This window comes from Rattus norvegicus, chromosome 19 (genome assembly GCF_021556685.1).
Source record: "Rattus norvegicus strain SHRSP/BbbUtx chromosome 19, alternate assembly SHRSP_T2T, whole genome shotgun sequence".
NCBI classification, from domain to species: domain Eukaryota; kingdom Metazoa; phylum Chordata; class Mammalia; order Rodentia; family Muridae; genus Rattus; species Rattus norvegicus.
In genome coordinates, this window is record NC_141552.1 from 16,119,530 (window position 1) to 16,145,434 (window position 25,905).

The 25,905-nt window shown below is 43.2% G+C and overlaps 1 protein-coding gene across 6 annotated transcripts; it reads right to left on the bottom strand.

Moving 5' to 3' along the window:
* Positions 1-3,526: 3,526 nt before the first annotated feature.
* LOC134483434 (disks large homolog 5-like) lies at positions 3,527-19,408 on the bottom strand. 6 transcript variants are annotated; one of them, XM_087595983.1, is made up of 8 exons: positions 19,247-19,371; positions 18,675-18,742; positions 17,955-18,021; positions 8,162-8,267; positions 6,936-7,095; positions 5,543-5,686; positions 4,749-4,912; positions 3,527-4,032 (listed from the first exon to the last, which is right to left on the bottom strand). In XM_087595983.1, the coding sequence occupies exons 4-7, from the start codon at positions 8,241-8,243 to the stop codon at positions 4,813-4,815; spliced, it is 486 nt and encodes a 161-aa protein (XP_087452109.1). In that variant the 5' UTR covers positions 8,244-8,267; positions 17,955-18,021; positions 18,675-18,742; positions 19,247-19,371; the 3' UTR covers positions 3,527-4,032; positions 4,749-4,812. The 6 variants fall into 6 exon arrangements, with proteins under 6 accessions (XP_087452109.1, XP_087452108.1, XP_087452111.1 ...); XM_087595982.1 differs by lacking the exon at positions 18,675-18,742 and having other exon boundaries at positions 19,247-19,398; XM_087595985.1 differs by lacking the exon at positions 8,162-8,267.
* Between the last annotated feature and the right edge of the window lie 6,497 nt (positions 19,409-25,905).

A 25,905-nucleotide genomic window follows, 5' to 3' on the forward strand; every position in this document is an offset into this window, starting at 1 on the left:
ATTCTGAGCTGCGTCTGGGACCCTGCTCAGGAGAATGCAGCAAAGTAGTTCAGATCCAGGGCTTTTGGTCTAAGAGGAATTCAGGCAGTCACTCTTTGGATGCCAGTTCTCCAGCTCAACTGCCTGTCAGCCCAGGATCTGGTCTTAGTCATGGCTTGACACCCCTAAATTCCTCCCAGGTGTGCTCTGAACTCACCCTGTTCCGTGTTCTGATGAATCTGCCATTCTCCACGGGAGTAGCCTCAAGAAGTCCCTCTCATTTGAAGCTCCACTCAGAGTGCACTAAACACTGCTGGGGAGGGGCGTGGCCAACAGAGCACCCACCCCTTTCAGCTGTAGAACATTTAGCTCTAGAGTGAGCACTGCTGTGCATTGCGGAACTTAAGCAGTATCCCAGTCTTGGCCTGGGAAGAGCCATTGACACCCACACTTTCTGGGGTGACATTGTCTCCTGAGGATAGAGTCAGGCCAGGAGCAGCAACTGATGTTCCCGAGAGACAAACTTTCTTCACCTCCAGCCCATGCTGGCCCTAGGATCTGGGCTTTTTTGGTGACATGAGTGCTGAGCCTCCCAGGTAGATGGGTTTTCAGGGGTCAGGTGGTGATTGTCACCAAAGATATCCATAAGGATAAGTCATACTGTACTAATTCCCATATTAGATTCCTTCTCACAGGTCACAGAGGCCATAGTGGGTCCTAAATGTGGAGTCAGGTTCCTGTGCACTTTTGAGGAGACTGGTCAGACGTTTAGGCTTCGTGATATTTTGTTGGCATTATTTTGGGGGGATTTTATTTTTACAATTGGGGCCAAACCTGGGGCTGCCATGTGGAGGGAAAAGGCTTTGCCATAGCTGTAGATCATCCCTAATTATAAACTCCTGAATTCTCCCAATCCTGGAACTATCTAGGTCCCTCACATGATGCAACCTTTGGGGCATTCCTCACATAGAATCATGGGGTGGACTGCATCCCAAAGAGAGACAGTGGGAAAAATTCCCCAGTGTCTCCCTGTGGCTGTGAGGATGGGAGTGCTGACCAGTGGATGGCAGGCTCCATGTGAAAGCCTTTTGGTTTCTACTTGAGTGGAATCTTCACCATGCCTTTTTTTTTTTTCCTTGAAACACAGGTTGCCCTGGAACTTACAGTCTTCCATCACCCTGACTCAGTTTCCCATGACTGGGATCATAGGCTTAAACTACTATGCCCATTTTTCTTTTTTGTATTTATAAATCTGCTAAAAAGCCAGAATGATCCGGAATGTAAAATGGTGCGGTCCAAGGCATTTCCAACAGGGGATTCTTGACCTAGGAGTATCCAGACCAGTGTTTATTGTGTGGCTACTTCATTCCCATAACAGCTTATATTTGACAAAGAATTCCAAGTTGTGATATCACTGGGCATCAGGCGATATCCCACACAGCAGGACTGACACAGGTTGTAATTAAGGCTGGAGAAACTTACTAGGACCCTGGTAATCCTACCACCCTGGGGCCTTTAGATAGCCTTAATCTGATCTTCCCCCTGTGCTATGAATCAATTGCTCTTGAAGGTATTTTTGAATTTACAGTCACTGTGAGGCAGGAGAATTAGGACCCTATGATCTCTCTGGGCTCCATAGGAAGAGCCTGTTTCAATAGTAAAAGAGGTCACCTGTGAGTTCTTACTGTCTTCCCTGAGGCCTTCCTGCTGGAGTTAGACTAGCTGTCTCACCAATTGAAGTAGAGGGCAGAATGCTGGTGCCTTCTATAGTGAGGACTAGTGACAGATGGTCTATGGAAATTCTAGAAAGGTCTACTAGTATATGTCCTGTGCATGGGAACTGCTGGCTTCCCTGTGTCCTTTGCCTTTATTTTGCAGTCCATGGGGCACCTGGAAATGTCCCCAAACCAGGCTGTACACAGGGCCTGTCCCGTGACTCTCACTTGCACTCAGAGCCTGCCTGATAGTCATAGGTCTGACAGAGTCCTGACACCTGCAGAGACCACTATAAGGGACCCTGCAATCCCCACACTGCCCATCAGTGTCTATAATGTCCCTATACGACACTGAGACGATCTAAGCTCCTTCCAATCTTTATGCTGCATCAGAATCTGATCATTGCTACTTTTGCTCCTCTCATACCCACACTAGAAGCCCTGTACCCACACTAGTCCCAGCTGGCCTGTTGCCTACTGACATCTCATGGACTCTGCCCCAATATTCCCTCTTTGCCTGGGTCCCTGCAACTGTGTCCAGTTCTGCCTGCTTCCCTGCCTCCCCTCTTCCATTTTCCAAATGGCCACATTGACACATGGGTTTCTGGGTCTCCCACTCCTCGGATGCTGGGAACAGGTTCATTCTTTGCTGTTTGAATGGTTGTCCTAACACTGGAGGACCTTGCTTCAAGTAGTGGCAGTCAAACCTGGTGCTGATCGTGTCAGATCTGTCCAGGCTGTCTGTGTGACTGTGGCAATGCGCCTCTGTTTTGGCTGAGTGTTATTTACCTCCCTCATGGCCATGTGATAACCAGACCATGAGAATGTTCATTGTTTGGAAAGAAGGGTGTGGAGGACATATGCTCCTCATCCTAGCATTAGTGGAAAAAAGACATAGGTAGATGATGCATTCTAGACCATCCTGGGCTATAGAAACTCTGCCTCGAAGAATGCAGGTGGAGCAGGGCTGGGGTTCAGTTGGTTGCCTAGCAGCCTACCACATTGAGCAGGCACTGCTCAACCACCTGTACATACACATCTCCTGAGATCTCTCTCCTAAATGGGAGGTGATCGTGTCCACCTAGTACAGCACATGCCCTGGAAGGACAAAAGCTACCTACAGGAGCTGTGGTGATGACTCCCAGGTTAGAGCATCTGCTGCTCTCTCAGAAGAACCACATGGTCCCTAACAATCATCTACAATGGGGAATGCTATTCCCTCTTTTGGATCATGAGGGAAATGCACTCAGGAGTGGCCCAGACATACATTTGAAAAAAAAAGATCCATTGAGTTACATGATAAAAATAAATATAATCAGCAACAATAAAAAACACAGCATATGAATGATCAAATGAAACAGCACCTATAAAAACCTATTTCCCAAAATGACGTTGATGGTCATTATCTTTGTGGTTTAATACTAATGCTGTATTGTAAGAAAAACCGAGGCACATGGTTCTCGATTAGGATTATTCTATATTCCTTTGTGAAAGTTGTCATTTTTTCTGCAGCTCTACAGGCATGAGTGTGTGTTACTCAATATCTGGGCAAACAGTCAATAAGGAATGGGTGTTGTAGACTGATATAGATTAGGATGAGCAGAACACATGACAGCATGGATACAGTATGTCAGTGATTACATCATAAAGTGTGGGTCCATAAAAAAAGTCACATTATCCACACAAAAGACACTATCACCCTGTGTACACCTTGGTGGCTTTAAATTCCCTATTTACTCATGCTGCCTGGACCATGCAAAGATCCATATCCAGCTGTCAGTTCTAAGTCTACAGGAGGGGAAAGGACCCTTGAATAAGACGGTCTTAAGAGTCAAGAGTTACAAATCAATTTTTATTCATAAGGAATACAATTTACAAAAAACAGGCATAAAATGAACAACTAAAATGGTATAAAAAATGAAAAACAGTAACAGGAATATATAACTATGATATAACAAAAAGAAAACTTCAATGAAAATCTTAACCAAAAGTATTTCTTAACAGCATTTTCTTAATGAACATTTAGAAACACAGTTGTAGTGCTGTTTCTCCTCTAGGACACGGGATGTCAAGGCAGTCCCCTCAGATGTGTCTCAAATGGTGTTGTCAGTATGAGAGAGGAGAAAGACCTCAATGAGACAGGCTGGCATACGGATACATAAATTTAGGGTCTCTATACAATGAGGAAATTAACTGAGAAGAAGAATATTCTCCCCAAAAAAGTCTTTGACTGTTGAGGATTGTCGTCAGCAGGGAACTCCTGAGAGAGAAACTCACTCTTCAGGGGGCTGTCTTCCTGGGATCTGTCCTATTCCATGTCTCCTGCAGTTCCTGAGACCTGGGAGGAGAAGGCAGCTATTAAGACACTGATTTGGTGGGGACACGCATACCAGCTGTGAAGTTGCTGCCTTCTGTCCCTTCAGCTGCATTGGACAGACAGCACTGATCTTTTCACTGAAATCATTGCTGATATCTCTGCAGCCTGGGGAAAGTCACCAGCAACCCTCACAGTACTGTGGGAGAACAAGCTGCTCCTCAAACTTCTACCAGTGAAAACCAAGAACGGGGAAAGGAGAAGAGACCTAACTGGGTTGCAGGAAGAAAGGAGAAGGCCACATGATACTGAGATCAAAGCCAATGACCAGGACTCATTTGCCATTTGCACTTGGTTCTTATCCCTACAAGGTGCTTCCAACCATCACATGACCCCTGTATGACCTTTGTCACACGACCAAGAACTCGTTCAAAACTCTTCATAGCATCCAATCTATGACAGGGTGATGCAGTCATGTGATATGTTATTCCTCTGTCACCATTTCTGGATTGCAGTTTCAAAAAGGGCAGAGAAGTATACTTGCCCATAATTCAGTTTCTGAAGAGTGGTTAACATCCCAGAATACTTGTGCATAGACAGAGCAATGAATAACTCTATCACATGAGGTGGGTGACTGACTGGGTGTGGGGAGATTAGAAAGGTGATAGGGGAAGCAAAGATGTATCCAGTAGGCAAATGGTATCAGACATTGTCAATCTGACTCAGCTGCTTGTTCCTACCACATTTTGCTGGGTCTGGAGTTTGCTGGTTTTCTCCTGTTCGTCTTCATCATTCGGGTTCAATTCAAACAAATATCGCTGTAACTCCTTGCTCTCCTGCTTCAATGTGACCAAATTCTTCTTCATACATGCCTGGTCCATCAGGAGCCGGCTGTGCAGGTTGCCTGAAACACACTCTGCATAGTAAGATCCTGAAGCCTCTTCCTCCCATTCCAACTGCCAAATCCCACAAAGTCCACCAGGACCCAGATACCCATAAAGACTTCATAGAATACATATCCATACATGTAAGGCTGCTGCACAAACAGCAAACGGCCAATCCAGGGAAGAATAAATTGTTTCTGTGACCCAAGCACCAATAAGAGTCCATGTCTCTCCAAAAGAACAAGGGATCTGCAACTACCCATGAGAGCCCAATGCATCGGAGCAACATCAATTAGTAGGCGGCAAACAACCACAAGAGGACAGTAGAACCAAGGGAGGTCATGCAAACCATGTGGTCCACACATTGAGCTTTGTTAAACCTGGTATGACCCCAGAGCCACAGGTTGGCCTAATAACACTCTGATGCCTGAATCAGTGTAGTTCTATCCAGAGCCTTCTAAAGATGCATAGACACTGTGGTGATAACTGACAGTCTCTTATGGAACTGAAACTGAGTCCAAAAGACCCACGGCACAGTGATATTTAAAAGCAGAAGAGATGTGCCCAGAGCTGCAGGCTCTCCAGTCCAGAACAAAGAGAGGCGGGAATGGATATTCCACAAGTGATGGGCCCTTCTGACAAGTACTTACCGATAGAAGTTAATCTCCTTCTTGAGCTCCTGAAATTTCTCACGATGTTCAATGTTCTTTGTGTCTAAGTTGTGCAGTAATGACATGACCTCTTTCTCCTTTATCTTCAAGTTTTCATAAAATGGATTTGTCCTGAAGTAGGGGCTGGCCCCAGGAAGATAGAACCCAATGAACATCGAGGTTTAGGATTATAGGAACTCAGGCTGTGTCCTGTACTACCCCAGCATTGGAAGGACACTTTCTGAATTCTACATATTTGGATCTTCTTCAGCTTCAGAAACTTGGAATTGTGTGCCCAGGACAACAAAAACTAAGCACCCAGATAAAGGGTCCCCTGGCTCACTTTTTTCAATCAGAAGGGTTGGATCTGCATTCAAACCTGTTATGCTGTCAAGAGCCTAGGCCACAGAGCTTACCCAATCACACACACACACACACACACACACACACACACACACACATCCAGAAACCTCTGATTTCATTTTTCCTGTTTTGACAAGTGGAATGCTACAAGCCGAATAACTAATATTCTAGAGGCAGACAGTACACATAATTCTGGAGATGAGACCAGATATTGCCAAAAACTTATAATCTGCCCAAGGCATACAAATGTATAGACAAATGTGACTACACAGGCAAAGAACTATGCTGTTGAAAGTGGGGCTTCCAAAATAAAGCACTTACACCTCCATGAAACTATTATAAAGGTAAATCCTGAGGTCAAAAAACAGACCCCTAAATTCCAAAGGTGGAGGGATAGAGAAACATATAAAGGTTGTGCATATGCATGCAGAGTTGTGCACACACAGACACACAAACTGGGGCACACCCACGAGAAAAGAAAAGTAAGGTCTCCAGCTCCGAAAAAAAGAACCAAAAAAAAAAAAAGAAAAAGAAAAGAAAAGTAAACAGACTCAGAAAATGAGAAAGAGAGACAAATATGGAAAGAGCACAATGAGAATCAGTAGAAATGCATGCACCATTACTGTCTCAGAGTGTAAGGCACAGAGACAAGAAGGAGCAGGCCAGAGCCTCAGGCCTTCTACTTAAGCATTGATATGAACACTGTGGGACCTGTCACCTAAGGCTGCTGCCAGGAGATGATAGCGTTCAGTCACCTTCCTAGCAAGTACAAACACTCTCCACAAACTCACAGCACCTAGAACCTTGCAAAACTACCACCTGTCAAGGGCTTTCCAATTGTACACTGGGAACTCATGCTCCAGTGACTTTATCCCTGAAATCTTCACTCAGATTGCAAGTTCAGATTTTCAACAGGCAGAATCAGAGAGTCCATTTTCAATCTCACTCCTCAGGAAGGGTCAGGTTCTGAATCTCCTCTCTATGGGAGATGAGGTTTAGAACAAGGTCGTTTGTTTGGAGCAATGCATACCTCTTGTTCATGGATCCACCTGTCACATAAAGGAGGCGATCTGTCAGCTCATTTCTCTCCTTGGTAGTTAGCTCCAGTTCTCTATTCAGCCTCTCCTCTTCCTCGTTGGCCTGCACCTTGTTTAGGATATTTTCAGGGGATGACATCGGTCTGCAAGCCTCTGTATGTAGAAGAACAAAAGTGAACCCGCATGGGGCGAATGCATAGAGCGTACACAGACCACAGTGAGGTCCAAACAGGAGAACATGCTTGGAAGCCAGTGTCACTGCAAGGAGTTTGGTCTATGTGTAAGAGGCATCCTAAGTGGATCACAGTTCCCCCACTACTATATAGAGACCAAGAGATGTAAGCAGCCAGGTGTTCCCTATGCCCGCCCACACAGGCTTACAAGTACCAGAGAGATGCCTTCTCCAGGATTATTATCAGGTACGCAGGCTACAACCTGGTTTCAGGACCCTCACCCCTCTGGTTTCAGAAGTCAGATCATCAATTCAGCATCCACAATGACTTGATTGATCAGGGATACTCAGATATCCTACACTGTTACTCTAGTCCAATAACTTTGCATTAAAAAGTCATGTAGGGGGAGGACATGGTCAACAGATTTATTAATTCCCCCTACTGAAATGACAAATGCCCCAGAAGTGCCAATAGGTTACAGGCTCTTTCTCTACCTGCTCTATATAGTTTGGCTACTGTAGAAAAATATCTGCCACACAGAACCTCTAATATATGAAGGTAAGATTGGCCCCGTCAGCCAGAGGTAGTCAAAGGAGTTCTAAGAATATAAGGTCATGCCAGGAGCACAGTTCTCTCCCTCTTACTACTGTCAGATAGTCACTGAATTTAAAGAAGCAATGAAAGTGAAGTACATTGATGCCCTGTTTAATTCAGAAAAGTTATACCCTCCATGACTACTTATGGTGTTATTATATCAATTTAACATACCGAATGCACTGTAAAAGTAAAGACTAGAAGTTCACCCAATAATAGCATAGGCATTGCCATATCCTCCATGTGGTTATGGAGAAACTAATAATGTGACAACCTTGACTTTCAGGAATTGTGATAATCATGGAATTCAATATCTGTGGAGATGTTCCAGTGGTTGTGGCCCATTGCTATAAAGGCCAGCTGAAGGCCCCCACACTCACCCCTGAGAGGAAGCTCAACATACACTGCCCAGAACTTACTCCACATTCCCCATGTCCTGTGTCCATCATTACCTTTAGGTTTCGTTTGCTTCACTCTAGACTCTTCTCTATCAACATCAACTCTCCCAAAGCGCCTAAGAAGACGGGCAAACATGCCTGTGGATATATCCTTTGGACACTAAGAGAAAAAGTAGGGAATTGGTTGTCACAACGATACTGGTGACATCACAGGGATTCCAAGGTCTCTCTAGGAGACAATAGAATGTCCACGAAGGGACGGCTGATGTCACGGAGAACAGACTTTGCCTCCCTGCTAATGTTCTCCCTGTACTGAGCAAAAGCTGATGTGCCCTTTTCAGGAGACTTCCCTGTGGCATAGCCACTGAGCACCACATGCTTCCAAAGCCAAATTTGGCTCTAGGCTTGATTGGAAAAACCTAAGTCATTGCTATGTATCTAAATGAGTGCTTCCTCCCCAATCCCTGCACAGAAATGTTTCATCCTACCTCAAATTCTCCTCAGTCAGCAATATTACCCATTAAAGATTACTGAGAAATCACACCAGTTCCTATAAGTAGCCAAAGAGGTCTCCTGTCTCATCATGTGCAGGTGCATGAAATCACACCCAGAAATAGCCTGTAGGGTAGGTTGCAATGTGGGTGTGTGTTATAGGTACAACCTGAAGCTTTGTGCTTAACATTTGACAGTTGCCACCAGATTCTTTAGGAGAAAGAATTGCATTCATTATGGTCCTGGCAACAATGTGGTGATCTGTTAGCAGAGGAAACTGAAATATTGGATCCACCATTGAATGCACCCACAGGCTGAGTGTGGGGCTCTCCTCTCTGCACCTAATTACCAAAGCAAGATTGCTTACAGGCCTCTCTAAGCTATAACGTATGATTTCATCTGAAAAATAAAATAGTCAGCAGATGTGTGTGTGTGTGGGGGGGTGCAGCCAAAGGAATAGGACAAGCCTAGAGACATAACTCAGTGGACAGAGTAAGAAACAAGCATCTTCACTCCTGTTTCATGGATCACCCCACAAAACACAAACGCATCTATCCTACTTAAAAAAAAAAAACAAGTTATTTTATTGAATGCATACACTAATACTGTTTACAGTATTGGTAGCAAAGCTCAGATTTTGGGGGCAGATCCATGACTTGAGCTATCTTCCTGACAACATATAAAACAATAAATAAATAAATAAATAAATAAATAAATAAATAAATAAATAAGAAAAAACAGAAAAATAAAAAAACACAAAAAGCACAAGTCTTTCATGTGAAGTTACAGAAGAGTGATCCAGTGGTCACTTCTGACCAGGCCATTTTAGCTATGACAGTGCATAGTGACCCTTAATTTGATGGGTCCTATAGAAAGCTTTGTGCAATATTGTCATTTTAACCAACCTCATCCAGAACATACATAACGACACAGGATATGATCACAATGTCCTTGCTGTGTATCAAGTTATTTTTCTATGTCCTTGATTGTCAGGCATATTACAGCAACAATCTGAGATGGCTGGTAGACTTGGAAGAAAGTGGATATGAAAGATCCCCGTTTGATATCAGTACAGCCATTTCTTACGAATGAGAATCTTTTAAGCTGGCCCTTGCTTAGCCCCTACACATTAGACAATAGAACAGAAAGAACAGAAAGCACATTCCCACCCACTCTCTAGGAAGCTGCCGGACCATAAGAACAGAGGGTACAGAACATATTTACTGCAGGGCAATTAGAAGACAGGAAACATCTCTGGAAACCTGACTGACCACTATAGAAGTGAGATGTCCTTGGTACTGAATGCAGCTGTGCTATAGGCTGACATAGCTATAGCCTTGTCCTGGGAACTCCAGAAGAGAAACACCTGCCAAGACAGATATCCTTGTTCCTTGTCCTGGGAACCCCAGGATAAGAAAACATATATCAAGTCAGAAGTCCTTCATACTGAAATAGCTGCATTGATGTTGTTACGGCCTTATCCCAGGAATTCCAGGACGAGAAACATCTGCCTAGTTATCCTTGGCACGAAATAGCTGAGCTAAGGAAACTGTGTAATCTTAACTGACTATTTAAGCTGTATATTTCTGTTGTTTGAGGCTCCTCACATCCCTCCTGCGTGAGGACCGTGTCGAGCCCCAGTGCATTGGTATCCCAAAGTAAACCTCTTGTTTTTACATCAAGACTGAGTCCTGTGTGTTCATGGGGTGGTGACTGTCCTCAGGACTGGAGCGAGAGTCTCCTCCGTCTGAGCGTCTTTCAGATAAAGCTATAGTTGTGGGTTACACACCTCAGCTCTCATTGGCTAATGCTGTCCTCACAGTCCTTGGAGGCCCCTTTGTAAGACTACCTGTTGGAAAGTGGAAGCAGCTTTATTTGAGCTCAAAGTGAACCTAACGAGCAACGTAGAGAACAAGATGGGGTAATTGAGACCCTGTCTAAAACCAGCACAGAAACCCACCCTCCATTCAAAGCATCATCTACCAATTCTTGAATTTTTACCATTCTCTGCCAACCAGTCTTTCATTCAGGAAAGGTAGAAAAGAACTGGAAATGATCTTTGTATTCTAAGGACCTCGATCTGTCTTTCCTTAGGTCCACGTTAAGAACAAATGAAATGGGTATCACCATCTGAACAACTTAGTATCACCTACTCAGCATTTCTAGCCTAATACTGTGCCTATGGCAATCTCAAGCTTCCCGAGTGTTGCTGCCCCAGCAAGAAGAATGAAGTTCTATGGTCAATCCCCAGTGAACCTTTCAAGGGTTAGAAGAAAGCCATCAGAGATACTGCACTTCTTTGTCCTTAGATTAAATCAAGATGATACAACGTGAATCTAGTGTGCTATTCCACCACACATCTTCCTCACAACCCCACCTATCTGAGGTCATTGCTTGGCAGAATTCATGCCCCACCATCCGAGATATTTCTTGATTCGTTGCTGCCAAGGGCCAGGTTTCCTGAGTTTTGTTTTTTATAGAATTGGGTGTAGTCAATCATAGTTGCCCTCTGTAAGAAATGACAAATATCTATAATAACTGAATATTCTGAAGGTTTTTATACTGGTTTTATTATACATATAACTGTGAAACGGAAAACATACATATTTGATCAATGAAATGAGTAAGATTGATTTAATGAACAGAAAAATGGATGGTACTTCAAAACTTCCATGATTACATATTATCTATTTAATTCCCTCCACAATAGCAAGAAACGGACATTATTATTTACTTAAACCGAGAAAATATTAATTGTTTGGCCTGCTTTTCTGAGCTTCCTTAAGGTATAGTTAATTGACAGAGCTGTGGTTTAAAATTAGGGTCCATATTCTTCTGTTTTAAATATGTGCCTTTTCTTTCTATTTTTTTCTCCATCTTTATTAAATTGGGTATTTCTTATTTACATTTCAATTGTTATTACCTTTCTGGGTTTCCAGGCAAACATCCCCCTAAACCCTCCCCCTCTCCTTTTATATGGGTGTTCCCCTCCCCATCCTCCTCCCATTACCACCCTCCCCCCAACAAGCCCCTTCACTGGGGGTTCAGTCTTGGCAGGACCAAGGGCTTCCCTTTTATTTCTAGTGGGTGCTGCTCTCCCTGCTCCATGGGAAGTGAATGGGGGGAAGGCCCGGGCCTGAGGTCAGTTGGAACTGGGTTAGAAAGGCATAGGGCCTCCTAGGTGAGAATGCCAAACCACCACTGCTGCTGCAGCCACCATGGAGAAGCCCTTGTTCCTGCTGCAGGGAGGAGAGTCTGGTGCCCACAAGATGGCTGAAGGGGAGCTGAGAGTGGACAGCTTCATCACCCGCCTGCTGGAGGTATGAGGATATCGTCCGGGAAAAATTGTGCAGATGACTGAAGCAGAAGCCGAGGGCTGTGTATCACGTCTCGTGAAATCTTTCTTAGCCAGCCAACAGCTGTGAACACAGGTTTCTTTTGTAGAGCAGGCCTGTGCAGGCCCAGAACCTAGGTGGGACAGTTCAAGCTACCCTTTTTCCATGGCCAATCTCAGATCATATTCAGAAAGTATTTCTTGGGCTAAAGAGATGGCTTAGTGGTTAAGAGCACTGACAGCTCTTCCAGAGGTCCTGAGTATAAATCCCAGCAACCACATGATGGCTCACAACCATCTGTAATAAGATATGATGCCCTCTTCTGGTGTGTCTGAAGACAGTCACGGTGTACTTGTATATAATAAATAAATAAATAAATCTTTAAAAAAAAAAGAGTGTTTCTTCCAGGTGAGGAATTTCCAATTTATGGAATTGAACTAACTTACTGATGGTGGAAGTGACACAGAGAGTTAAAGTACAGAAGGAATAATCCAGAATGTCCACCAACAGTTGCTGTCACACCAGGGCTTTTAAAAGCTCAGCTGCTAGAGAAGCAATGTAGTCTTTGGTTATTCTCAAGCTTAGGTCTTCTAGTCATTATAAGCTGACCATGACACAAAAAGAGTCATCTATATCAAAATAGAGAATAGTAACTAGATTCACACCACACTATCACATTACTACTGTATTTGAGGTTCTCAGTTAATATCTAAGAACCTGGAAGAGGCCTGGGTCTTGCTACACATACTTATAATTTATGTCCCCATTGTCAGCTGAGATTCTTCATGCAGCCTGGGGTCAAGGAGGTCATCCCACAAAGCACAAAACACCCATCTCAGATAAACATGTATGGTTTATTGAATCCAAAACATCCATGAATTTCAGGACACAATTAAATGTTGAAACCTAAGGATAATAGATAGAGAAGAGAATTAAGATTTCTAGTTCATAGATCCAGTAAACACCTTCAACAAATCATAGCAGCAAACTTCCATAAGGTAAAGAAAGAAAAGGCCATAAAGGTACAACAAGCCTACAGAACATCAAACTAATTGTACCAGAAAAATTCCTCCATTAACATAATAATTAAAACGCTAAATGCACAGATCAAGAAAGAACATTAAAAGGGGTAAGGTATAAATATCTAGTAACAAATAAATTCAGACGTATCTGAATTACACCAGACTTCTCAACAGAGATTCTAAAAGTCAGAAAATCTTGGGCAGATGTAATGCAGACACAGGCTCCTATATCCAGCATAATCCTCAATCACCATAAAAGGAGGAACCAGGATATTTCATGACAAAACCAAATTTAAAGAATTCTTTTCTGTAAGAAAGCACAACAGAGGCTAATAGGAGGAAAACTCCAAGACAATGAACTAAACTATACCCAAGAAAAACCAAGAAATTAATCTTCTCTCAATAATTTAAAAAAAGAGAAGCACACAAACATAATTTCACCTATAACCAGAAAAAGAAGAGAATGCAGCAATCATTGGCTTTAATATCTGAACAGATCTTCTTTCCCTAATCCCAAAGCTCCCAGGGGCCAAACTGCCAGCCAAAGTGTATGCAAGGATGCTCTATGGTTCCAGGTGAGGCCTATTGCCCCACCAAATGCAGATCCTAGAGGTGTGAGGTGGGGATGGATATGTGTGGGTGCAGGAGCACTGTCACATAGGCAAAGCTGAGCAGAAAAGGGATGTAAGGTTTGATGAGGGGAGTGTGGAAAGCAGGACAACAGTTGAAATGTAAATAAATAAAATAACCGATTAATAAAAAGTAGCCAAAAATAAAATAACAAGTAAAAAGGTAAATGAAAATTAAACCAAACCAAACAAACAAACAAACAAAACCCCTGTAGTGTATTGGCCTAATGCTGCTTGTATTTTAATGCTAATTGTAGAACTCAAGACTGGTTAACCCCAAATAACTGACCCTGCTCCCAGTTAACTGTGATTATAAAGAAGCCAACAGCCAACAGCTGCACAGCAGAGAGATGGGGGAGGTGAGCTTTGAGGGCTTTGCTAGAGAGGATCATGAGGAGGGAAGAAGGAGGAAGAAGCTGCCAGAGAATAAAGGAAGAACGTGTGTGATGGAGAGGAGAGAGGAAGAGGAGAGCAGCCATGGTTAAGGGAGAGGAGAGCCTGGTCATGAGGGCTGTCCAAGTGGAACAAAGAGCAGCCAAGATGCTACACAGTCAGTGAGAGTTGAGCGTTATTGTTTGGAAAGTAGATCTGGTACCATGGAGGGCAGGCAGCTGCCCAGCTACTGTGCTGACTAATGCACACTAAAAATAAATTTAACACAATATGAGTAACCAGTAAGACAGCTCTGTAGAGGATCCTAAAAGGAATACTTATTTTGAAGGGAAGGACAAAATACCAGAGAACACAGGGGATAAATTAATAAAACTAGGAAAGTTAATCAAAGAAGACTGTGAAAACCACAAAAATTAACAAAATGAAAAATTTAATACATAGGTTTAAATAATAATTACATATCACTAAACTCAATATCTAGGGTGGTGGGGCATGAATTCTGCCATGGTCTGAACTCAGAAAGGTGGGGTTGGGAGAAACATGTCTGGTTAAATAGTCCACCCACATTGTGTCAATGTGATTTAATCTAAGGACAAAGAAGTGGAGCATCTCTCATGGCTTTCTTCTAACCCCTTGAAAGGATCACTGGGGTGGGGCCTCAGTACTTCATACTTCTTGCTAGTTCAGCGAAACTCAAGGAAGCTTGAGATTGTCAGAGCACAGTATTAGGCTAGATATACTGAGTAGATGATACTAAGTTGTTCAGATGGTGATACCCATTTGCATGTGTTCTTGATGTGGACCTAAGGAAAGAGAGATCAAGGTCCTTAGAATAGAAGGAACATTCCCAGTCCTTTTCTACCATTCCAGACTGAAAGGCTGGTAGGGAGAAAGTGGTAAATAATAAAGAATTAATAGATGATGCTTTGAATGAAGGGTTGGTTTTTGTGCTGGTTTTAGACAGGGTCCCACGTATCCCATGTTGCCCTCTCCCTGGCTGGCCCGGTTCACTTTGAAGTCAGTGCTTCCACTTTCAATAGACAGTCTAACAAGAGGGGCCTCCGAGGTCTCTGAGGACAGCATTAGCCATTGACAGTTGAGGTGTGCAACCCACAACTATAGTTTTAGCCACTTTGTTCCATGTCTACCAGCTATTTCAGATTGTTGCTGTCTATGCCTGACAATCAAGGACACAGAAAAATAACCTGATAGAGAGCAAGGACATGGTGATCACATCCTTTCCTGTTCTGTATGTTCTGGATGAGGCTTGTTAAAATTCCAATATTGCAAAAAGCTTTATATAGGGCCCATCACATTAAGGGTCACTATGCACTGTTTCATCTAAAATGGCCCAATCAGAACTGACCGCCAGACAACACTTCCTGCGAAGTTCCTATGAGAAGCTTAAGTTTTTTGTTTTTTCTTCTTCCTTCCTTCCTTCCTTTCCTTCTTTCTTCCTTCCTTCCTTTCCTTCTTTCTTTCTTTCCTCCTTTCTTTCTTTCTTTCTTTCTTTCTTTCTTTCTTTCTTTCTTTCTTCCTTTATAGGTTTAGAGGAATGTATTTTGGGCCACGGATCTGCCCCTAGTATCTCTGCTATGGATGTGATCAATCAGTGTTAGTGTATGCATTCAATAAAATGTCCATTTTTGACTAAGGTAGATGCTTCTGTGTTTTGTGGGGTGACCCATTGTCAATGTCTAGTGAGTTGGGGCCCTGGGTATGGTCGCATACAACAGGACACAGGGGATGCAGAGCAAAGGCAGAAGAAACTGTACGCAGTTGCAAGCTTTATCAATCCTTATTAAGCTAAGAATATGCATCACTACAATTTTCATTGTGTCAAGATACCATAAGATTATTATTCCCAGGATACCAGGAACAATGAGGGAAGATTAAACAAAGAAAGATGAATAAACGAAAGCTTCTTCTAAAAATATTCATATAACAAATAACCTCTCTTATTATAATCAAAATATACTCACCATTACCAAGAGAGCGTTAGAACCACTTCCACAGAAACGGGACACAGCAGAACATAATTTAAGGCCAAGTGAGAAAAAACATTTCCTTCTCCAGGGCGCCATTCCAGCCCCTACTTGAATCTGTCACCAGGCCTTTCTTGACCCTGCCTGGGAGCTGCATCTCTATGTCTTAACAATTCCTTCTTTTTTCTTTTGTTTTAAAGTAACACTTTACATAACATAGCTAAAGGTCCTTGTAGGGGTTTAGTCATGTAAAAATAAAGCAACATAATACATAATGTACATAAGATTATGGCAAAACTAGCTCCTCCCATGCTATGGAAAATCCTTTGAAGCCAAGCCTTGGGATCTAATCCTGTCAATTGATCAGCCAATAATTTCGCTATTTCCATAGGGGTAGTATCTTCTAGCTGTTTACCAAAAGACATTCGAACATCATATTTCAAGGCATTAATTACTTTTGAAGCACTTCATTACCCTCTAAATAGGCTTGAATTAACTTCCAATCATGTTCTGTGTCATTTTCCATATATTTACTAACACAAAAGTAGTAGGATTTCATCATGATAAGCAATATAAGCCCGATAACTGGCATTGGCCGCAGCAGAAGAAACCATGAGTAAAACACACATTGCTAAGAATAAGTGCTCAGCAGTAAAGGACTTTCCTGAAGGGGACAAAATTATTCCTTTCAGTGCTTAATCGCTTCACCTGACCCCACAGGTAATAGGGTTGTCACTGCACAGATCCTTATCCATTGTTGTTTGTGGACACTAAGAGAAGCCAGGGCCTCAGTAATGGAGGACACCTCCTCATCTCCTGAGAACATCCATCAGGAGAAAATGTAGCTGGTTTAACTGGATTCCTTTGAGGGTAGGGAGCAGTTCTTATTATTCTGTGCTTGGATCCATCTCCCGGGTAACCAGAATAGTCTCCCATCCTGTAATGAGACAAAACCCTCTCCCCTATATACAATGATGTCCCTTCCTGCCATTCAGCATCCCGGACATTTTTTATCCATACTGTCTGTTCCATGCCTTCTGGGGGGAAGTTCAACAAAGTGTCTATCGGCTATTGATATAACTTCACCTTGTGGCAAATTAAGAAAATTAATAACGTATAATGCTTGTGCCAATATAGCTCTGGGACTGGTCTGCAAACTCCATTCAGGTTGAATAAGGCCATCTCTTTTCCCCCTTTTTAATTTTATAATTTGTCATTTCAGGGTATGGTGAATTCTTTCAACAAAAGCTTGTCCTTGTGTATTGTGTTCTGTACCAGTAATATGTACAATATGATATCATTGACAAAATTGTTTATATTGATAAGAAATATATGTTGGTCCATTATCAATTTTAATTTTAGAAGGCGGTCCCATAACAGCAGACGTTTCCAATAGATGCTGTATAACATGAGCAGTGCGTACTCCTGGCAATGGTGTAGCCCACACAAATTTTGAAAAATTATCTATGCTTACATCTATATGTGAAAGGCGACCAAACTCAGAAATATGGGTTATATCGATCTGACACGATGTATTAAGTTGCATCCTTCTGGGATTAATTTGAGATGGAATACATTTTATACGTGAAGACTGACACATAGGACAATTAGCAATTATTTGTTTGGCTTGAGAATAGGGAAGCTTATATTTAATATGTAAATATCCTGTATTGGCATGATTATGACTGTGTTCTTCTAGGGTAGCAAATGCCACTAATTGATCTACCATATGATTGCCAAGTGTTAAAGATTCTGGAAATTTTGAATGTGATCTAGTATGTGTAATGAATATTCTAGAGTTTCATAATAACAATAGGCCTTTAATATGTGAGAATAACATTTAATATAGGCTTAGATGTAGAAACAACAGCAGTCTCAATATTCTGTACTACTCCTACAACATAAGCGGACTCAGCTATAATATTTTTACATCATGAGTAAAATCCTGGAATACATTAATTACCGCTAATAATTCATTTTGTTGTACTGACCCAAAAGAAGATTCTTGTCCCCAAAATTAATCTTTGGTCCAATAAGCCATCTTGGTCTTAGAGCCGTCTGTAAACACAGTAAAGGCTGATGGTAATGGATCAACAGAAATTAGTGTATTTATCAAATTTTTTTTTGTTTTTTAAAGCAATCCCACAATTTACTATGGGGAGGATGAAATTCAATATTTCCAGTGTAAGAAATCATGGCTAATTGAAAAACCTCAGACATCTGCATTAAATATTCCCCTTTATCTTTGCTTAATGGGAAAACAATAGCAGCACAATCATATCCCCACAGAGTAACAGATCTTTGTATGCCTTGCTGAATGATTAAAGAAATTTGTTCCTCATAATTTGTTAATGTTTGGTTAAAGTTTTATTTAATATAAACCCATTCTAAAGGCAACTCATCCTGAGCGAAAGTGCCTGTAGGATATTCAAGAGTATTTAAACATAATTTAATAACTCTATCTGGATCAATACATGCCAAATATGCATCTTTCCATTTTCAGAAAAGATACCCTTGCATGCCTTCATATAAGCATTAATATCCCCAGCCTCCTTTATAGGTAATAATGCTCTCCTGTACTCTTCATTAGCATTTTCAAAAGCAAGCATTTGCAGCAGTTGTCCTCCAGCTTCCTCTCCTACCATTGTTCTTTCCAATGTTAATTTTAATATACATAAAAACTTAATACATGGTTCATAGAAAGCTACTACCTTTTTCAACCAACCAGTATCATCCTTTATAATAAGTCGGTTGGGCCACACCTTGAATCGATGCTAGCCTAAGTATAGGAAAAGAAAAAGCAGGTGAATTTGTCATCATCATCGTGTGAATCTAATGGTCAACATGCCATCCTCAGGAAACGACTTAGAAAAACCTGCTTCAGGCAGTGGTGCAGAGGGCAAAACTTTTACTTTCGTTTTGTCTTAATGAAGCTCTAGCTTCTTGTTCTGTGTTCGTTATTACCCTGTGTGCATTCATGGCCTTGAACACAGTAAAAATTACAGCCCAAAGAGACCAGAAATTGGAATCTTTTTGCCCTGCCTGACAGCCTTTTTCACCTTAACTTTCACTTTGACCCAGATATCAGAATCCCTGGAACCCTCGTCAGGGAACCAAGGAGTGTACTCTTGCTGTCTCTAAACACTTTTCTAAACCAGACTGATAGACATGAATTCCCTGCACTCTTAAAGATGCTTAAGCATAGCAAGATGAAGAGAAGATTTATCTTGTCCCATTTCCTTGTAATAAAATGTACTTACCTTATCTGACTGTCCAGACTTACCTTCAGGGACCCTGTTCCAGTGCCAAAGGTCAACGTCTAGTGTGTTGGGAGCCCTTCGTCCGGTCGCATTCCTTTCTGTGTTTCCCGATGCTCAGTGGCCATGCCACTCCAGCATGCTTTGAAATGAACCAGTCCGCAACCACCACCACCACCACCACCACCACCACCACCACCACCACCACCACCACCAGCACCACCACCAATTTGGTTTTGTAAATAAAGTTTTATTGACATCGCCATCCTCAGCATTTACATCCTGTTCAGTGCTGCTTCTGGCTGCAGCTGCAGGGCTTAGGAGCCACAGAGCCCTTTAGGCTCCCAGAGCTGAGAACATTGACCTTTTGCCTTGTTTGTGAAAGAGGTGACTGACCCCTGTGCTCGAGGTGGCCTTTCTGTGCCCCTTAACCCATAGCATAGGTCTCTGTGCCATCCTCTCCCTTTGCTATGGTGTGCACTTCCTGGTACATTTCCGTTAGCTCTTGACATTTCCAGAGCATTGGGTCTTGCAAATTGAATTTGCATGGCACCAGGAATAGACCTGATAGCAGGGTGTGGGACACTCCCTATGGGGACCCTGCCCAGGGGCATAAGCTTACTTTTCCAGTCAACTCACTGAACAGTGAGCCTTTGTGGGACAAGGTACTTCACGACATGACTTGACCTCTCTGCAGTGCACCCAATCCATGCTTGGCTCAGATGTCCCCCAGAGAGGTTGTGTGAGTGTCCCCAGTAGAGGCAGCACTCTGTGTGGTGGCATTGACATGGCATCCAGGAAAGTCAAAACCAGAGAGACATGTCGGGCAGTTGGAAGCAGATGTCTGTGTCCATGGAGAGAAGGATGGACTAGACACTCCTGCAGGGGGTGAGCTGAGAAGCACTTCCTTGGCTTTTTCACAACCATACATCCTGCATGCCATGCTGTGTACCCATGCTGAGCTGAAGCCCCAGGCTTTGAGTCTCCCATAGCTGCTGTGTCCTGGGGCCAGGTTAGGATTAAGCAGACTTCAGCAGGAGAAAGGTGAAAACCCTGGTTGCGGGGTGGGGATAGCACAGTCATAACACACCTGCGCATGAGGCCCCTGACTTAGAGCCGTATAGCAGCTGTGACAAGCCAGCTCTGGTGACACTCATCTGCAATCTCAGCCCATGGTGGGTAGAGGCAGTAGGATCAGTTGTTTAATTATCCTTGGCTACACGGCAAGTTCGAGGCCAGCCTGGGCAACTTTGTCTATGAAAATAAGACAAAATGAGGTCTTGACTCTGAGCATCACAGTCTGTACCTGGCACAGTTGCCCCACCCAGGTAAGAAACCCCTCTGTCCAGAGGCCATAACTGCAGGAGACCCCTGGCCAAGTGTCTATACAGGGCCCTGTTTGACTGGACTGTGCTGAGGACCAACCACGCTCTCCTCAACAGGAAGGACATGGGAGAGGCTGTTACTGTGAGATTCCGGGCCCTGAGAAGGCCAATAATAAACCCTGTCCTTGGGAAAAGCCATGGAGACTGGGAACCCACGGGATCTCTGCAAACACCAGGGCTGGCAGAGAACTCTGATCCTCTACGGCAGCTGCTCTCAATCTGTGGGTTCTACATCAGAGCTCCTGCACACCAGACATTTACACTACAATTCCTCACAGTAACAAAGTTACACTCATGAAGTAGCTCTCCAATAAGTTTATGTTGGGATGACAACGACATGAGGAACTGAAATAAAGAGTCACAGTGTTAGGAAGGGTAAGAACCGCCATTCTATAGGAACCCAGGCATCTGCACTCGGTGTCTGGAAGTGTGGTAGGCTAGGCTTCACCCTCAGCGATGCCAGCATGTGGGCACCAAGCCCTGGTTCCACCCCAATGCTTCCTGGATATGTGCAGGCCTGGTTCCATCAAGAAGTAACAAAGGAACCCTTGGCAAAAAAACACTGGGTACCAAACAGGTCAGGAAAACACACCCCCTCTGCTGCAACTCCTCTCAGGACGGCTGGTCTTCCCAGGAGGCCCCGGCTATAACCAAACCTTGTCTCACAGTGCTTGCCCATTGGTGTCTTGGCCATACTCAGATTTGAGGACTTTGAACAGAATAGCTTCCAGCAGATTTGCATCAATGAATCCAACAAGTAGTTGCAGTCCTACTTCACCCAGCGCATCTTCAAGCTGAGGCAGGTGAGAGTGGACACCTATTCCCCAGCCCAGCCCAGCCATCACCATGTATGTGAGCTGTGTCCCTCAGTATCAGCAGGATGGGACCTGGGCACCATAGGTTCCCCAGGACCTAAAGCTATGTCCTTGAACTCAGTGCCATGCTCAGCCCTTCCAGCCTCTTTCAACCCTTCTGGAAGCTCAACTGCTCCTGCAGCAAGGCAGCAGTGTGCACATTCTGCCACGTCATTTGTGTGTGTCTACAGGAGGTCAGAGCCTGTCCCCTCTGGTCCTTTCTTTTGCTGTATTTGCCTTTCTGAGGAGGCAGGACCCACAGGTATGGGAGGCAGCCACAGGCATATTCTGCAGCCATGTCTGATTCCTCTGAGGCTCAGTCCCACTTACACACCTACCCTCCAACCTCCCAACCCCGTGTCACCCCTGGAGCTCTATAGACCTTCCTGCTTTCTGTTTTTATATAATTGGTGACACGGCAGCCCTCAGTGGTGTCATACAGTGTTAGTTTGTCTTTGCACTGCCTGGAGGTCTGACTTAGGAGAATGGCTACCATTCTTATTCCTGTTCAAGGGTCAGAATCTGAATCCTATGTAAGGCTGAATAATACTCCAGCACATGGCTGGACCATGTTGAATTTACACAGTCACCTATGGATTTTATATTTTGGCTTGTAAACACACATGTATAATACTCAAGTCACACCCAAGTGGAGAATTGCTGGAGGCCACCATTGCTTTCTAAACCGTCTGAGAGACCATCCTGTCCACAGTGTATAGGGCACCTTCTCCTCATTGCTCACACAGCATGAGGAGAATAGTGGGGGTTAACCTGGCTTCTCTGTCTCCTACTTTCTGCCACACTAGCCCTAGCATCTTTCTGTATTGCAGCGATAGTTAAGAACGCAGGAGGATTCCAGCTTCCTTGCTCAAATATAGCAAGTTCCTCCTTGCCTGCTTTGAGACTGAGTCTCATGCAGCCCAGGCTGGCTTTGATCTCACCATTAGTTAAGATGGCCATGAACTACTGGTTCTCATGCCTCAGACGTCTCTGAGTGCTGGGTGACAGGTATGCACCACTCTTAAGTCCTGCCACTGGGACAAGAATGAGCAGAGCCAGCTCTGAAGCACACACTTTGCTGGTGTCAGTGATGACTGACTTATGATCCTGTCTTCCTTGCCCATGGCCCTTCTCCTTGGTGCATGCCATCCTTCCTCCCTGTGACTCATGGGGACACCAAGCCTGAGGATGTCAGGAAGAAGTTTACTTACTTCACTGGGTTGGAGGCTGTTAGGTTCCTGCATCAGTAGGTGAGATTCAAGCTAGAAGGTTTGCGGCATGAGAAACTGGAACAGAACTGGAATGGCAGGAACAATTGTCGCCTGGCTCTGAGAAGACCAGGTGGGCAGAAACTCATCGTTGGGCAGGTAGTGAGCTCAAGACCAGGCTGGGCATTGCTCAGCGCATGTGAACAGGTGTGCTTACATGGACATGTGTTTCCCCCACATGGTCACCACTTATCCAGGCACGGTGAATACTCCAAGGAGCTTTTTATGTTTTAACATTGTGTGTGTTTGTGTGTCCATACATACATATACACACATACATTCGTACATATACAGGAATACACGTACATGAAAACACATGCATATACATGACTATACATTCATGCTCACATACACATATATACACACCTACATGCATACACACATACACACACATACACACACATACACACATACATGCATACACACATACACATATACATACACACATACACACACATACAATACATATACACACATACAAATACACCTATACACACATATAGACAGACATATACACACATATACATATACACGTATACACATACATGCATACACACATTCATATCCACACGTACATAAGACATATACATACATACTCACATACATGTAAGCACATGAGTGGAAGCCAGAGGACAGCTTGGCCCTTGGTTCTCTCCTTTTTACCACGTGGGTCCTGGGGATTGAGTCAAGCTCATCACACTTGACAGCAAGCCCCTTTAACTGTAGAGCTCTCTTGTTGGCTGCCAGTCACCTCTTTCCACAAATTCTATCCATGGTGGAATGTTTACAGTTGTTATTCTCATGATTCCTTCAGCAATAGCGCAGACATCATTTACACTGCATTAGGAGTTATAATTCATGTAGATGTCAGGAGAGCTGGAGGCGTGGATCAAGAAGAGAGCCCACTTTCAATGTCATTATGTGGTATTGCCTTAGGCCCTTTTATACACTCCCCTGGCTTTGTCTGAGTATATGTTTGAGGGCTCTCTATGACTGTGCAAAGAAGTAAGAGCTAGGGCTGGGCCACAAAATAGGAAAGTACTTGTTCATCCAAAAACAAAAACAAAAAACAAACAAACAAACAAAAATAGCTCTAGGGTGAAATATTGGTGCTAGTGCTGAACTACACAGCCAGAAGGTATTTTTCTAAGTAAATAACACAATATTGGGGATGACAATATGATCAAATATCCTACAACATAAGTTTGCAATGTTACCTACATTTTATAAATCAAGTCTGACCACCGTTTTGGTTGTTTCCAATCATGTCTGAGTGCATCATCACGGGAATCCCAAGGAAAATCAGAAATGGGTTCTTGAAGCTGTTGCATAGGGCCAGTATAGACCTAAATACCACAGAGGAAACCTTGATTCTTATCACAAGGGATCATTCACCATCCCTCTTGTCACATAACTTATGACAAGACGTCACCTTTCCTAAACTTAGCCTTTTTCCCAAGTGCTACAGAAGGGAAGATCTGGTGTCAAGGGGTCTAGATTCAAACTACAGGAACACTGAATTCATTTAAATAGGTGTAGTTTATTAACGCACACACCAATACAGTTCAACCAGAGCAACAGCTCACAACTGTGTACTGGACATTGCTAGGCCCAGCTCATTGCAAAATCCACATGGGCTCATGCACAAGTGTTGGAAATGTTTCGGTCTATGGGCCCTGACTCAGGCCATTTTACACATAATTGTTCCTATTTTCCTTGAATCTATTGGGTCCTATGTGAAGAATACACTTGGGGAACTTGTTAAGATTAACAAACCTCATAACATACAGAACATAACAGGGTATGTGACCAGCACCACACAGTTCAACGTCAGAGTTTTTTGTTCTTTGTTAGTGTTTTTCTTGGCATCCATGATGTGGAGGCGTATTACAGAACAATAGGAAAGAGCTGGCTGCTGTGTAACAAATTCGCTGCTATTAAGGTAGGTACAGGGGCAAGACCTCAGCAGTAGCCCTTAAGATGGGAAGGAGATGATGTGTTTGATAACTGAAAGGAGCTGCCTCAGCTGTGTTTCTCTGCCTGCTCAGTGCCCATTCAACATCACTCTGTCCCTTCAGAGGAACTCAAGGTCTGTCCCCTGCTGCCTGTGAGCCAGGAAGAGGCACAGAAAGGCAAGGTCACAGCACTGGTTTCCAATCCCTCAGTAATGCTGGATTTCCAATAATGTACTTGTATACACAAATACACTGTGGTAAGTTGCAATAGATACTAATCATTTCTCACATAGGGCAGCAGTTGATTGACTACAACTAATTCTATTAAAAAAAAAGAAACCTGGCTCTTGTAGAAATATACAAAGAAATATATAGGATGGTGGAGGATGAATTCTGCCATGGACTGAACTCAGAAAAGAGGGGTTGGGAGAAAATGCATGGTTAAATAGCCCACCAGGTTCACATTGTGTCAACTTGATTTAATCTAAGGACAAAGAAGTGGTGTATCTCTGATGGCTTTCTTCTAGTCCCTTTAAAGCATCACTGGGGTTTGAACTCAGAACTTCACACTTCTTGATGGGGCAACTACACTCAAGGAAGCTTAAGACTGTCATAGGCACAGTATTATGCTATATATACAGAGTAGATAATACTAATATGTTCAGATGGTGATGTCCATTTGTATGCACTCTTAATGTGCACCTAAAAAAAGAGAGATCAAGGTCCTTAAAATAGAAAGATCAGTTCCAGTTGTTTTCTACCATTCCAAACAGAACGACTGGTAGGGAGAGAATGGTAAATAATCGAGAATTCGTAGATGATGCTTTGAATGAAGTGTGGATTTCTGTGCTGGTTTAAAACAGGGTCTCAATTATCACATGTTGCCCTCTACCTGGCTGGCCAGGATCACTTTGAGCTCAGATAAACCTCCTTTCACTTTGCAATAAATAGGCTTAAAAGAGTGGCCTCCAAGGACTGTGCAGACAGCATTAGCCTTTCACAGTTGAGGTGTGTAACCCACAACTATAGTTTTACCCATGTTTTTCCATGTCTACCAGCTATTTCAGATTGTTGCTGTTATATGCCTGACAATCAAGGATGCAGAAAAATAACCTGATGCAGAGTAAGGACATGGTGATCACATGGTGCCTCTTCCGTACGTTCTGGATGAGGTTTGTTAAAATTCCAATATTGCAAAAAGCTTTATATAGGGCCCATCACAT